Source organism: Numida meleagris, chromosome 9 (assembly GCF_002078875.1).
Source record: "Numida meleagris isolate 19003 breed g44 Domestic line chromosome 9, NumMel1.0, whole genome shotgun sequence".
Lineage (NCBI taxonomy): Eukaryota > Metazoa > Chordata > Aves > Galliformes > Numididae > Numida > Numida meleagris.
This window is the reverse complement of record NC_034417.1, coordinates 5737932-5753900: the sequence shown is the minus strand read 5'-3', so window position 1 is coordinate 5753900 and position 15969 is coordinate 5737932. Positions and strand designations below refer to the sequence as shown.

Below are 15969 nucleotides of genomic sequence, written 5' to 3'. Positions count from 1 at the left end.
ACGCATAGGACAGCCTTCCACAGAAGATCGTACACACTACTAAAGAGTAAGGTTGACTTTTATCACTTTTCCATAGGTATTAAAAAATAACGATTCTTGTCTGATATGCCATTCTTTAGATACATCATTCACAGCAAGAATAAAATGCGTGCATAGACACCATACCTCTTTTCCGTCTTGGGGTTATGCCTCTGGGACTGGGAGTGCCGGCTGCCTCTTGGAGCCCCTCTGCTCATATGGCTGTTATTATGGCCTTCAGAAGGAACAGAAGCCCACAGGCCAGCCCAGAGCTGCTCCTCATTCCTGTGAAGCGGCACAGATGTACGGATGGCGGAAATGACATGGCCTGGGTAAGCAGTCAGTGAGTCCTGATGGCGGGAATTCTGGTGAGCAAGAGTTCTCTCCGAGGCCGCGTATTGCCGCCCTGGCCTCTGGTAGCCCCTGTCTCGGTAGTACGCCGGGAGGCACGGCCGTGTTTGCTCCATCACACCACCGCTGCAGCTCCTGGAGCAGGCAGACCAGGGGCCCCAGCTGCCCCACATGCCTGGGATTCCTGCACTGCTATCTTCAGATGCATCTCTTTGCTCTTCTATCCTCTGGGGAACCTGTAGATACAACAGATTGACTGTGGAACAAGAATTCACACTACAATATGAAGGTGGTGCTAACATCCCTTTTTTTTTTTTTTTTTTTTAAGCCATTCACTCTGAAGTCACATGGTGGAACTGAACTACATACTATGTGACGTGTCTTACGCATTAGCTGCCTATTCTGCTACTGCAGGTCTCCTGCAGCCACCATCCACTCAGATGGAAAGTTGTTTGGCTTTGGACTAGCTGGCTTGAAATAGATTCTTTTTAGTCTTTAGCATTGGAAAACGTTGTAGAATGTAAAACTTGTGAATTGAAAACCATTACAGTATTAGCTTCTGATGACAACTCAGGTAACAAATACTGACTGCTCTCTCCCACTTTGATGTCTGAACAATGGACACTGCTGCTGGAAATCTCAGGCTGCAATAATATTTCAGGAAGTGCCATCTAATGTGAAACTTTTTAGGAAAACTGAAACATAAGTGAACAGACTGACTGCCAATCAGCCAAAAATGCTGCAACAGTTAACTCTTAAACCATTCCCCTTCCACTTCTAGTATTAATGCTCTTTCAAGAATACTTCAAGGAAAATATCTACTTAGCAAGATACGTCCAACCCTACATTCACAGACAACCCTATCAAATTCAATACAAAGAAAGACCAAGACAAATTGTAGGTCTCAGGTGTTCAGTGCAGCAGCATAGGGGCTGGGAAACAAAGAAGAGCCTCCACAGGAGAGCTTTTTGCTCTGGATACAGCTATGTAGGATTAGGAATGAGGACAGAGCCAGGCTCTTTTCAGTGGCACCCAGAGCCAGGTCAAGGGGCAACGGGATCAAACTGGAACACAGGAGGCTCCCTCTGAACACCAGAAAGCACTTCTGAGCTGTGCAGGTGACAGAGCACAGGCACAGGTTGCCCAGACACTGTGGAGTCTCCTCCTTGGAGATCTCCAAAATCTGCCTGGGCATGGGCCTGGGCCCCCTGCTCTGGGTGGCCCCGCTGCAGCAGGAATGGGACCAGATGGACCCAGAGGTCCTGCCAACCTCAACCGTTTTGCATTAAATGCACAGTTCTGTTGTTTCCCTTCTCCAGCTGGTTGAATCACAAGTATTCAAAGCAGGCTTCAAATGTCTGATTCTCAAGATTATTAATGTGCAGAGCATTCTCTTAAATGAGCATCCTTCAGCACTTTACTTATATTCCAAATAACCTTTGTGCCAGCAAGCACACGTGTCCATCATTTCAATTATCAGACAAAAAAAAGTACTAACCACGGCCAACTGTACAGCCCTACTCAAGTGTCTAACTGCCTCAAAATAAGCTCTGGAAAATCAACCATTTCTCTCTGTATATCACTTCTCCCTGATTCAAAGAATGACCACCTAAACACATACCTTCCATTAATAATTTTGGCTCAGACACTACTGTACAGTACTAGAAGATTAACATCTACATACTTGGCCTCCAGGCACAGATAACACGTGCAGTCCCTACCTGAAGTGCCAGCCCGCACAAACTACTGATAAGCAAGCTATAAACATGGCAGACTTGGGTGGAATGTGGTTTGCCGAATGATCCATTACCATAAGCAAAGCCAAGGCAGTGAGGCTTTGTGGTGCTGCTGTGTAGGAGTCAGTTGCGGTCTACATAATCTGAAACATTTCCCCACTCTGAGGTTGCTCTCACTCTTTCATCACCAACCACAGAAAAAACTGCATTTAATTATAACTTGTGAATAATAAAAAGCATCTGCATTAGTGTGATATGTTCTCTATTTCACCAATATTATATGAAAACAGAAGCAGATGTCTCTGTATTTAATTTGTATTTTTCTGTGGGTACCCTATTTGGCATGAGTCTTTTAAATCCAATAGCCTGTACAACCTAATAACCACATAATGTCAAAATTATGAATAACATGCAACAAGGTCCTGGTTTCTGGCTGTTATATTTGCATTCATATCCAATAGCAGAACATCACTGGCTCACAATATAGCTAACTAAACAAGCTTAGTTTCTTCAGTTTGTGATTTTGTCACTGAATATTCACAGTTTATATGTACATTACATATTAATATATCTCTACCACAGAAACAGCGTAAAACCAATAGCCCATTGGTTTCAGAGAAGTCACATTTTTCTCGTCTGGACTATATCAATCCTATCTACAGTGGTCCAGTGCACCTTTTTTTTTTTTTTAAAAAAAAAAGCCAGATCTACTCAGTAAGCCCTACTAAGACAACTGGATCAATTTAGGCTGTTTAGCTTAAGGAGCAGACATCCTAGGGGACCATAATTAGTCTTCCAAGCAGTTTAAATCAGACAAACAAACAAAAAAAAACCATTTTCTCTTAGCAGCAAATTGTTCTGTCATCTTTATGACAAGGAACAGTGGGTTTAAATTTCAGCAGTGGTGATCCGCACAAATGTACCTAAGAACTTCTTCACAGTGAGGGTGATGGAGCACTGGAACAGGCTGCACACAGAGGTTGTGGATTCTCCTTCTCTGGAGACGTTCAAGACCCACCTGGACGCCAAACTGTGCAGGTCTTGGGAGCCTGCTTTGGCAGAGGGTTGGACTCGATCTCTGGAGGTCCCCTTCCAGCCCCTACAATTCTGTGATTCTGCAATCCAAACTGGATAGCAGGAAGAACTACTTAGCAGAAAGGCAAACGAAGCATGGGACCTGAGCACCTGAAGAGACCCTGGTACCCAGCCTTGGAGGCCAGCCCAAACCTCCAGCAGGAACAACTGAGACACAGCTGCTCCGGCCCGGCCTCACAGGTCACTTCCTGTCCTTTTGTCCTCTGCTTAGTAGGTTACATTGCAGCCAGTAATGAATTCTCACACTGCCCCAGGGTATAGCCAAGAAATTATAGGTAGCTAAGGGAGACAGCTGAAGTATTCCAAAACACCTCAGAAACAGCACAGACTGAGAGACTGCTGTCTCTTAAATCCACTCTCCCTTTAAAAACGACCCACTGAATAGTGCAGTTTCTAAAGAGTTTAAGCCTTCACTGTTACAATAGAGGATAAATGTGAAATTCTTTAACAGAAACACACAGCCGGCAACAGGGACAGAAAAAGTATGCCGTCTCATTGAGTTTCCTATAGTTGAAGATTGATTCCTCCTTCAGGTGACCTAGTAATAGTCATTCCAATTGCAAGTGCCATCAGTAAGATGTCTATCGACAAGTTCATCAATCACCAAGTATTTTGCTCTACTAATTCAATCTATTTTTCCCCTTCTTTTCACCCCGTTATTACAGCCCTTTCTTTCCTATACATTCTTCAATCATTTGGCAGGACAAGGTTTGTAAGTAGAAGTGGTAACATTCACTAGGTACGGCTGCATAATAAACAGCATGAAGTTAGACAAGCTCTAAGGTGTGCATACACTTGTAATTTCTACATTTGCACTAACTCCTATCAATTAAATCTCTTTAATTTAGAAATTACCATCATAAAGATCATTGCACACTGAAAACCCAAACGTTGCAAACAGTGCAGTATGATGGGGAGCCCTGGCACAAGGTGTCAGCCCTGCTTCTGTATTTCTAGGAACTGCCTTGGTTACTCCTTTGCATGACAGGAAATCAAAATTCTAACATAAAGAAAGGGCATTACACATCCAGTAATCACTCTGAACACGGATGCCTTATCCAGTAAAACAGCACATCCACATTCTTTTGTTTCAGACTGGGTGATCCCCAACATCCCCAACATATCCTTTTTTTTTTTCCTAACATTTGCTACTTCAGAAAATTTGGAGTTCATTTCACACAGCAGGATTGCTACTGATGCAGTCACTAATGCCTCATTTCAGCACACTTCTAAAACGTCTGATCTGAGTGTGAATAAGCCCACTGGAGGAAAAAAAAGAAGCTAGGCACATACCTACACACACCACGAGATACAATCAGATGCATTGATCCTGTTCTACTGTTCTGGTGTTTAAAACATGGAGACTGAAAAATTAGCTGATTGTTCTTTCTTTCTAAAAGATTTTCAAGTAAAGTATTTTTATGTTATTTAGAGAACAACGTGGACCAGACATCTGTGACAAACATGGGAAAAAAAGGTAAGTCACATGACTCCAGCCATTGAGTTTTTGTAAAACTTGACATACAACATGAGTCACGTGGTCAAAAAGAGATCTTAGATTTTATACTAATCTATTCTTTGCCATTCAGTATTCTCTAGAGCAGCCACCACCATTACCTTCCTTGCTTTCCTCCATATTCTCCACCCAAAAAGGCTCCAGCTCTTATCTACTTAGTCAGCTTTACCCACCTTGCTTTTAAGCTTCATTTTCTGCATAACCCATATAAAATCCCTCATTCTCTTGGGCTGTTCAAGCCCCTCTTCTATTCTCATTCAAATTGCCTTTAAACAGAGCAGAAAACCTCTAACGAGTAAAGAAAAGCAGGAATTGGCAATTGTTGCCTTTCTCCTAATTGTCAGCCTGTTAAGCTGTAAACCCAGAGAACCAGAATTCACTTTTCATTTTTCTTTGTGTGGAAAGTGTACCGTAACAGTGACAATTACAAATATATCGTTTGAATAATGCAGTCTCAGCTTTGATAACATCCCTCTTCATGAAACTGCTAATCCTGCACTGTTGCACAGTTCTTCAAGACTACAAAAATCTTTACAGAAAAATGGAATCACTTCTGCATGAGGATTTGTTGTTGATGTACCAGAGTAAAATTTAATCCTGTATATTTTTCTCAGTTGATTTTAATTTAGCATCTTACAGTGATGTCACAACAGTGGGACAAAGGGATAATCTGAACTCAGTCTGAAGTTTATTACTAAACATCAGCACACTGAAGGCTTTCCAACAGATTCATCCAGACTAAATTCTCCAAACATGGTAGGAAAGGAGCAATGGAAAAAGAGAATTACATGGCAGTAATATTGTTCCTCAATTACCATCATCTTTAACACCTTTCTAGTGCCCAGAAGAGCTGGTATCTGGATCCTTTAAGATACTTTAGGTGCTTTTCTAGCAAATGAGACTCAGCCCTAGGTGACTTGTTCCTACCGTGTTTTTTTGAAATGCAATACACTAGGATTCTTTTCATAAATACAACTCTGTTTTCACTATATATACACCATAATTTAGCACATATCTCAAGGATTCATTTAATCTGGAAACACTGACTCCTTAGCTGAATGTTTTACTTATTTTATTCCCTTTGAAAGTGTGCTAGTCCCAGTTTATGCTTTCATTGTCCGGATATTCTGAAGAGAACAAACTGATGTTGCACCTACTGCAGCTTATGATTTTTGCAGATTTAACTAAGGAATTTGTCAGTTACTTCTACAACAGCAGTTGGTTTACATTCTCAGCATGTAAGGAGGAGAGATTATAAATTTATCTGGAGCTAAGAAGTTTGTGGAATCAGAGAGAAGCTGTCAGATCTCTGTAAAATCCACTAACGTCACCTATTTTTACAGTATTACATTTTACAGGGTTAGCACTTCAGCTTGCTTATTTCCCTGGCCTGTACCACCGGTTGTCTGTATCATATAATTATTTACAGAAGCACAATTAAACTTCCTAGCATGAAAGTGTTCTACAAAACCTCCTCTGCTGGCAAGTTGTACTTTACTTCTATAAAACCCCTTGTCCCTTCAGCACTCCTCATCGCCCCATCAGAGTAGAAGTACGAAGGAAAAACAGTGTGAAACAACAGCAAGAGAAAATACCATGCTCTGAAGCAGATAAACTTGTCTGCTTGAGCTTGCTAAAATCCATTCGCCATCACTCAGTCCCTAGACCAAAACAGAAATCTCTAAAATGATAAAAACTTTAAAATTTCACCCCCACCCTCTTAGTCATTGATAGAGACTTCACAATTCACACACAGATATTTCTTCTAGTGCATTTGAATTTACACAATACGACAACATGAAGATTGGACAAGGTGATATAATTTAAATGCACAGAAGGAGAAAGTTAAGTAGATCTATTCTTTACTTGATTACTTCCAAATGTTAAGTATTTCAAAAACATAGAGTTGTTCTATACAATGTTAACATCTTTAGTGGCTTTTAGGTAGACTAACTCTCCATTAAATCACTGCCAAATGCAAGTTTCGTCACGCTTGTAGTTTGAATCCTATGACAAGCACTGTCTTCCCCTCACCTTTACTATAGTACTACCCTAGCATTACTGAATTGAACACGCCTCTTTGACATAGTCTGCATTCTAAAGAGAAAAACCATTTCCCTTGGGTTCATATGCTGCAGCACTCAGATCCTGAATCAAAAATTTCAGAAAAAAACAGGAGTACACGAACTACTGAAATCTAATGCAAATTTCTAATACCGCCTCTATCAAAAAAGTCAGAAATAAGAACCACAGCTTGGGATCTCAGCAGCATAGGCTGATAATTTCACTGTGTACCTCCAAATGTTTTCATTATAGTAAACGACAAATGATGATTCTGTCTTCCACCATACCACAATGTTAAATCTGAAACCACTAACACAATCCAGCTGAGTGATCTCTCTCTGAAAAGCAGCAGTTCGAACCTGCTCAGTCTCCTCTTGTAAAGGACACAAGCCATAAATGGGATCATCCTTCAGTACTTTTTCTAGTGCGTAGTGCTGCATGTAGTACTCCAAATATGAATTAATGATGGACTTTCACAGCAATCAGACCATAATGCTTGATGACAGCATGCACCTTTTAACCTAATTAAGCAAGTTACTACAGCCACAGCCAACAGTATGAGGCCTTTTATGGATATCAAGCATCTTGCAGCATCCCAAATTCAAAACTATAAAGGGATAAAAGTCAAAGGCAATCTTTAGATCTGGAGTTATCTAAACTAAATCAGACATTTCTGGTTTTATTTAAATTAGATAAAATGTTACATTCAACTTATTTCACTCCTAACATGTTATCCAGCAATTATTTTTCCTGGTTAAACACCGATTCCAATGGATTCATGAACAAATTAAGGACATCATGCTCCTAATTACACACATGAAAGGGATATAAATATATACAAATGTCTGTTTTGCAAAGAGTTATGGAACTATTTTGACCCAAAGTCAAAGAAATTGTATCTGGAAGGACATTTTGTCACCTGCTCAGAACAATACCACCAATGGCATTCACTCAGTAAACTCATGCCCATATGCTGGATGCAAAGTGGAATTAATAGAAGCCAGCGTGCCTTTTGTAAAAATACATGTGAATCATCTATCATGTTTGTCCTGTGCTTCCCAGAGCAAAGAGCCCTAATCCTGTAAATATTCCTCTGGCTTTAAGCATTCTGAAGTTGTTCCTTCCACAGACCTTCTTCACATGCCTGTTAACCCATGCTATGACACCAAACCATTTCCATCATTATTATAGATGAGTATCAAGGCACATGGAAAACCTGACCTTGGTTGTTTGTTGGGTTTTTTGTTGTTGTTGTTGTTTTGGTTGATTTGTTTGTTTTGTGGTGTTTTGGTGTTTGGTTGTTTTTGTTTTTTTTTTTGTTTTGTTTTTTTTTTTGTTTTTTTGCATTAGCCTTTGTTTTTTTATTTCACAATTCTTCTGACTGAAGACTTTACTGTGGCATAACCTGTCACAAAAGATGCCCATGCAGCTTTTAATGCAACCAGGTTCAGCTTAGCCAAGGATTCAAAATGCTACTATAACAATACAGTATTGCAAAACAGCTGTTATTAAAAAATCTGCATGTCATACTGGGGATGAAATGAACACACTATTCTTCACAAACATTTGCAGCTTATTATATCACTGATCAATGGTCTCTTGTGAAAGAAAATCTAGTCTCTGTCCTTTTAAAATCTCAGGAGTGTAAAGACAAAAGCAGGCTGACTCACAGAAACTAGAACTGAACTACAGCTCAGAGCAAAGCATGCCAAATTTTGAATGGGCTGAGGAAATTATAGTTTAGTTTTAGAGCCTATTCAAGTGTAACATTATAGTATTTCCCTGCCAGCATTGTAAACACATCTATGGAACTGGTTTAATTCTTTCACCAGTCTAAGCATCTTAAAGGAATATTCCTTCAACATTAGTTCAGCTGATTTCCAATAAAGACCATACCTACATAGCCATGACAATTTCCCAGCAGAAAGTCTTAACAGTCCATTTTACAGTCATTCATTTGGAACAGCAATATTTTAAATGCTTCTTACAAGAAACACGTGCAACACTGGTGGTTTGATAAAAAATAATCTACCAAAAAAACCCCAAAACTCATAGTTAACAACTTCTCAGATCTCTCAAGGCTAACAGAAAAATGGAGCAGAGGCCAAACAAAACATGACACAATGAGTATACGTCTGCCTAGTTAGTGTGCTCTGCTATTTTAATCCTTCACTGCATTTTGGAAGCCTTTAATCAAAGATGTAGTAAACCGTTTGAATTTTGCAGTACATGGTAAGTGTAAATACTACCAGCTTAAATGATCTGGGTTTCCGCTCTTTGTATAAAAACTCTGTCTGAACATCTGTGCCTGTGAAGATTAAAGGGCTAAAAAGCCTGGAAATAGAAGACCTTTGTATTCACAAATCACTGAGGAGAGTTACAATGCCTGCAAAGCTTAGCTGCCCCCTCAACCAACTCTGACCACATCTGAGGAGACTTTAACATTATTTAAATAATCTAGAAAGTAAACAGCTCTGAACAGATTCAGAACAGTTTTTGTGCCAGAGTTTGAAGCCTCCTCCAAGTTTGGATAATTTTTTTCACACCAAGACCACCTCCACTGCATTCCATGAGCTTACTGTGCTGGGGCAGAGGGTTCTTTCTTGCTGTGAGATCAGTAAGTACCTGCAGGCTAACAGATGGACTCCTCACCTCCAGCAGCTGTGCATAATGACCCCCTTATCTGCAGGGATTGCTTCTGCTTTACAGTAACAAAGATGATAAGCATCAAGACCTCACTATATCAGAAATTTGGCTTCTTTATTTTAATAAACTATTTCCTCATCCCTCATTATCACATGTGATCTAAATTGCTCAGCTTGTACTATGCCCTCAGACCTTTCACAGGTCAATCATCTTCAGCTATGACAAAGCTGTTACCACTCTACTACATTTCTACACCTAGTAAAATTCTTTGGGATCCAAATGTGGTGTAGACATGGACTTACACACCCAGTGATTGACATAACACCTCCCAAGGACTCTCAGTGAGTCATCTGCACACCGCTGCAGAACTGGACAAGCTGCCGTTAAATAGAAACCAATATTCCCAAGCAGAAGGCTTAATCTGAGAATCAAAAAAGCTTCTCATCTTCATCATTGCTCTGACCCAAAGTGGGTGACAACACGAGCATTAAATATTGCTCTGAAAAAAATTTAAAAAGATGAGACACTGATCTATCACCTTGCACATTCACCTGCTCTGGAATGCAAATGAAGCAAAGTCCCTTTCATTTTTCCCAAAGAAACGGAACAAGCTTTAAAGACTCCAATGCTCCAGCTTTAAGGAACCTGTGCTTTTACTGAAAAAGCTATTTTTCAGAGTTCAGTTATGAAGCAGGTTAAAAATAATGAAGCCATTGGCCTTGATTTTTGAAGAGTATATTTGCACAAAATAATGTACTCTTGTTCTGCCTCCCTCTCCAGCAGGAAGAATGCCATTACCTAAGCATTTTAAGTCACAACTAGAAGGGCAGGGAATTAGTAACAATTCAGGAGATAGCAGGAAACTTCTTTCAGCTGTTGCTCAAGACATACTGTTGCATTAAAAGGCTAAATTTAAAGGAAAAATTTGTACAGTCTAAATCACCTCCTGTTTCCTAAAAATCACTAGTTTGAACATGAACACCATTAGCTAGAAAGGCTCTATTTCACTCAAAGTTCAATGAGTCTGAGAACATGTATATCCATACAGCTAATGTCAAACATTATATGTGTGTGCTGAATGCACATGGATGTGTTGTCCCTTAAAAAAATGCAAGAGAAATATGAACTACAGCTCAGATTTCTGGAACTGGTGCAAACAAAAAAAAAAAAACAGTAACAATGGTCGTTATTTTACGAACAAAGAAAATGACAAAGAAATGAGTGGCCCCAGCAAACACTTGTTAAGTAGCAGCAGCACGCAGCAGCTGTACACACAAGCATGCATAGCTGCCCTAGCAAAACCCTCTGCAGTGCATGCAGCACAGCAGGACAGAACCACAGCAGCACTGGAGCAGGGTCTTAGCACGAGCTGGCTTGCAGCTTGCAAGTCCTGGCAGGCTGTAGGTTTCACTCTGCAAACCTCATGATGGAGCTTCATTGTACCTGAGTTTTAAGGAAAAATCACACACAGCGTTCTGTTAGCATGCTCCCACTTCTCAGGATAGGTAAAAGCAAGGTGGTGAGCAGCTGTGGAGGAGATCCCATAGCAGTCCTTAGAACCATGAGGCATTAGCTCTGATGTCTTGGCCAAAATCCAAGCTTAAATATTAATCACTTTGTCTAACTCCAATTTCCCCTAGTGTTTCAAGGATATAGCAGATTAACTTCATGCTTCACATTTTACTTTATTATAGTGTGTTCAGAAGTATTAGACAGCTGTATCCTTTCCAGTTAGCAGAACGGTGACTTTTACAGGGTGTAGGAGGCTAAAAGAAACAACAGACATTAAGAAACACTGCCATTCACTGTCACTATCACAACATAAAAGCAAGTGTAGGATCACGTACACAGAATTTCCTATATGAATCTTAAAATTGATATAAGTGTCAGAATTAGTAAAAAACTTCCTATCATCTGAAATAGTATACAGTGTTATCATCCTCCCTACATACTCCTCCTCTACCTTCACACTTGATTTCCATTCTCCTCTCCCTACAGCCCAGCAGAAGGAACCATCCCTAATACCTTAAGCCTTTGCAGTAGTGCAGTGTAATGGAACAAGCAAGACTGCCATGGAAAACAAAGATGAAAGACAGAAGGATGAAAAGAAAGAAACAACCTATTTCTTGGCTTCTTCAGACAGAGGAGAGTAAGACCAAAATTAGCCTCCTCACTTTTGTCCCTCAAAGTACATTGGCCTATCAATCCAAGAACCTGCCAGAGTTCCTTAAAGAGTTTCACTTTACTTGTCACATATAAACATTCATAGGAAAAACTTCTGGGAGGTACATGACTGCCCAGAAAACGGTCTATGCAACCATACAAATGTAGGTGTTAAGCAATTTTAGAACTCAAGAGAGGAGCACAGGACAAGGCAAGCAGAAGAGATGCATTATTTTTAAGTACTTTGTCCTGAAGCAAAGAGAAAGCAGATATCCACAGTGAGTCACAGGAACAGATTAGGAGAAGTTCTGATAAGTTCCTACGTCTTGTATTCTGCCAATGCAACTAACATAGCACCATTATGTGGTGGATTTAAGAAAACAGAAAACTGACTGAGAAATGACTCCTTCTAGAGTCAAGTAAAACTTTTTTGTTTACTGCAAATAAACAAAACATACCAACTCCTAAGCCTCCAAACAAAATGGAAAAACTGAAGCACTCCAAAAACAGAGAAACTACAAAAAGGAAAACTGCTTTGAAGCAGATGCTAACTGTAGAAATTCCCTCTCATGAACAGAACTTCTATTTGAGTAATGACGGGTTTTGGCCATTATATTGCAGTGCTACTCAGGCTACATTTCCACAAGTAACTGAACTCACCTAACAGCTCACCATGACCAAGCAAAGGAATCTTGCTCATCTTCCCCCTCCCTCTCTTCTTCTCTTTTCTCCCAGCATCCACTCCTGCTCCCACTCCTTATTTCTCCCAATTTGGCATATTTGCCAAATTCAACAAGCATATTTGCTTGCAAGGCAAGAAAGGAAAGAAAAAAAGAAAAAAAAACCAAACACCCTGCCATCTATTCTTTCCCACTGGGCTGGTGAGATAAATCAGTTTGCAGAGGATTCCAGCAAACACCTGGGACAGCACAAGAGAAGCTGCAGGAGTAACCCATCAGGGAAGGCGCCGTCTTACTGCATCCCTCTGGCTTCAGCTCTGGCAAACTGGTGGAGCACCACAGCCTGCCCAACATACCACAGCCCCACACAGCAGCCTCAGTGCAGTCTCAGCTGCACGAAAGAAACTTCTCTGCAGTCTGTGAGTTTGTAGGATGGAAAAGGAGTACTTATTTCTGTAATGTAGAACACTGTGCTTGTTCTTAAACATTACTCTAAAATTACAGCCTGAATGAAATTCTTCTGAAAGCATATTCATCTTAAGATATTTTTGTAGAGAGTATATTTTGTAGAGTGTCACATTCACTTGCTATAAGCTGACTTTTATTGTAACTATTGTGTGTTTAACAGCAAGAGATAATACTCAGTTTACTTCTTCTGTCAGCAAAGAGATAAAGAAACCACATTAAGACAAAACAGGCTCAAAGTACTTCAACAGTATTGCAGTGCCCCAATGAAAGGCTTGTAAAAGTAAACCCTGACACCTCTTCCATACATTGTTTGATAATGTATCGCACCTGCATTTAAGTCAGTAGTACTATACAAGTGGGTGACAAAAAGATATGCATAAAAATTCAAAGCAACTCCATTGCTTCAATGCTAATACTTAATGTTTTAACAGAGCAAGATGTTAAAAACAAAGCAACATTTACACTAGAAATTGTGTTTGGACAAACTTTACTGCTGTGTACATTACGGATTTTACTACAACTTACTGTCTTAATACAGCAACATAAGATTAATTAACAATCCGCCCAGGGATAATTTTCTGAAAACCTGTGATTACAGGCTTCAGTGTTTGTCTGGGAAGAGGACTGTTATGTTTCATGGTTTAACCTTCTGTCCATCACAGCATGTCACTTATCAGTAAAGGTTAAATAGTATTTACTCAATAAAATAAACGTGGGGGAGAACAGAGAGCTTGACTACACAGGAGGGCTTGTTCATACGTCCAGTACCAATGGATAAGTGAAGCTGATTGTCCAAATATTAAAAATGATTTCAATTTAAGCAGTTAGAGACCACTAGTTCAATTTTTAAATACAGATGGCAATTATTTTCGTACAACATTCTCTCCTTTTTTGCTAAATCAATAAATATGCTGGCCTCATGGAGTTGGTATTTAGAAATTATATTCTATGGATGAAAAAGAAGTAAGCTAGATAAGGAAAGAAACATAACCTGTTAGAAACTATTGGCCAAACTATAACTCTTGTATTTAAGAAACCATAAAAATCTTCTGCACAGTAATGTTTGTTTCTATCTCTTGAACATATCACATTTAAAATATTTGTATTATTGTCTAAACCTGTGTTATTTAGAGATAAGATTAATAAATAGACCAGTACCATAAGCTCAGCTGCAGGAAATATGTAGAGGAGCTCTTTGTTTTCAAATATTTGTGCACTGCACAAATGAAAGACAGCATCGTTTGAAGTAAACAAAGACAAAAAAAACCCACTATTTCTATACAAAAGTCAAATAATGAGGTATTTCTGAAACCAGAAATTCTGTATTGGTCAATTATGTCTTTGTGGCAAGCAAGCTTGCACAACTATATTCCAAAATTTTATAAAATTTAAAAAAAAGAAACATTGCCAAGTCAAATATTATCCCTCAAAAGTATCTTCTTACTAGCTTCACTCTAATAGCCAAGCTTAAGCCTCCGAAGAATTGTAAAAGAAGAGGAACCAAAATTGACAGGACAAGGATGAACAGATTTAAACTGGTAGGTTTAGATATAAATGAGATATAAGGAATAAAGTCTTCACTACCAGGGCAGTGAGGCAGTGGCACAGGCTGCCCAGACGAGCTGTGGATGCCCCATCCATGGCAGCATTCAAGGACAGGTTGGATGGAGCCCTGAGCAGCTGATCTGGTGGGTGGAACCAGCCCACGGCAGAGGGTTGGGACCAGATGGCCTTCAAGATCCCTTCCAACCCAAGCCATTCTATGATTCTATGAGATGGAAAAGTATTGGATTTAGTCAGAGGGGAGTATCCTCAAAGCTGAAGAGTTACAGAATCAACTGCAAATGAGAAAAATAAGAACTTTTCCAGTTGCTGCTTTCATTCCCCCAGGTCTTAATTCCACTATCTGCACCTCCCTACTACGCAAGTAATTTGGCTCTTCTATCTAACAGTCCCAGGCTTTCATGCCAGAAATGGACTTGTGCGTGTGTCTGCGGAAAGCAACCTGCTGAGCTCAGCTCTTCCAGAACTTGTATGAAGTTTCCTTTTCTAAGAAAAAAAAAATACGTTTTTAAATCCTGTTTGATAAGATTAACTCTGTTCTTCAAGTTGAAGTCCTAAACTTAGGCCACTAACTCAAGAGAAGCTAAAAGGTACTTTAACTGGTTCTAATATACTAAAGTTAAACAAAAACTCTCACATTAGTTAATAAGCTGCAGACAGATTTTTGCTCAATATCTACATTATGTCAGCTGCTCCCAAACTAATATGACTTTAAACATTAATGGACTCCAAAGAAAATAAGAAACAAAAGATCAAAATACAGCAAGATTTTGAAATAAACACAAAACAGTGTTTTTAAGTATTTTCAAGTCATAGAAAAGCAAAACCTCAGCTCAATTGTGGGTGTCCAGAGAGTTATAATGATTTTCAATCTGCTGCTTTGGGAATTGTCCTGATTTCTATTTCATTTTCCCAAAAGTTTCAGTGTAAGGAATAAAAAATACGGCCTATTTGGAAATATTTAATGAGCTATTCAGCCAAATACCCAAACCCAGTTCTCTTATTTTATTTCCTTGACCATGGCTTTCATAGCAAAAAATAACGGAGGGTGCACATGACAGAATCCACTCTCCAACACTACATGTTCAAGCACCAATCCTGAATGCACGCTTACCTTGAAGATGAAAAATAAATACCAAATAAGAATGGAGGTATAAGCTACTATTTCCTTACAAGCCAGGTCTGTTTTCTCAGTTTACATACACTGTATCCTCTGAGTGTATATACTAAAGCCACCAAATAACACTGTGCTGTTACTACATTGTTAAAACGACTCAATGTTCCCTAAATCCTTCCCTCCTCTTTCTCTCCCTTTCTGCCCATGAGACCAATCTCCACTCACATAGAAGGAGCTCTGCCAAAGAGCAGAGATCCGTGCAGAAATACACAGGAGGTGATGGCTGGGGATGCCAGTACACGTGCATCCAAGTTACTACGCAAAAGGAAAAGGAATGATTTGCAGAGCTATAAAGCTGAGAATTCACACCAGAAACATGTCTGGCCTTCAGAGCTACTGAAGTAACTGTTGAGAATAGCAGACAGCCTCAGAATCTGTACCCGATAATCACTAGGAAACTTCTGCCTCTCATTTTCAGTACAGAGAACATCACCAAGGTGTTTGCCACGCCCCTTAATGCCATGCCTTTGGTTCCTTTAACTAGTACAGAGG

General features: G+C 39.7%; 1 protein-coding gene across 4 annotated transcripts in view; it reads right to left on the bottom strand.

Annotated features, from left to right (window-relative positions):
- THSD4 (thrombospondin type 1 domain containing 4) overlaps window positions 1–15969 on the bottom strand; it is a 296831-nt gene that overhangs the window by 232494 nt on the left and 48368 nt on the right. For all 4 annotated transcript variants that reach the window (XM_021407464.1, XM_021407463.1, XM_021407462.1 and 1 more), the window contains exon 4: window positions 166–605. In XM_021407464.1, coding sequence (XP_021263139.1) covers window positions 166–605 — 440 coding nt within the window. The remainder of the gene's footprint in view (window positions 1–165; window positions 606–15969) is intronic.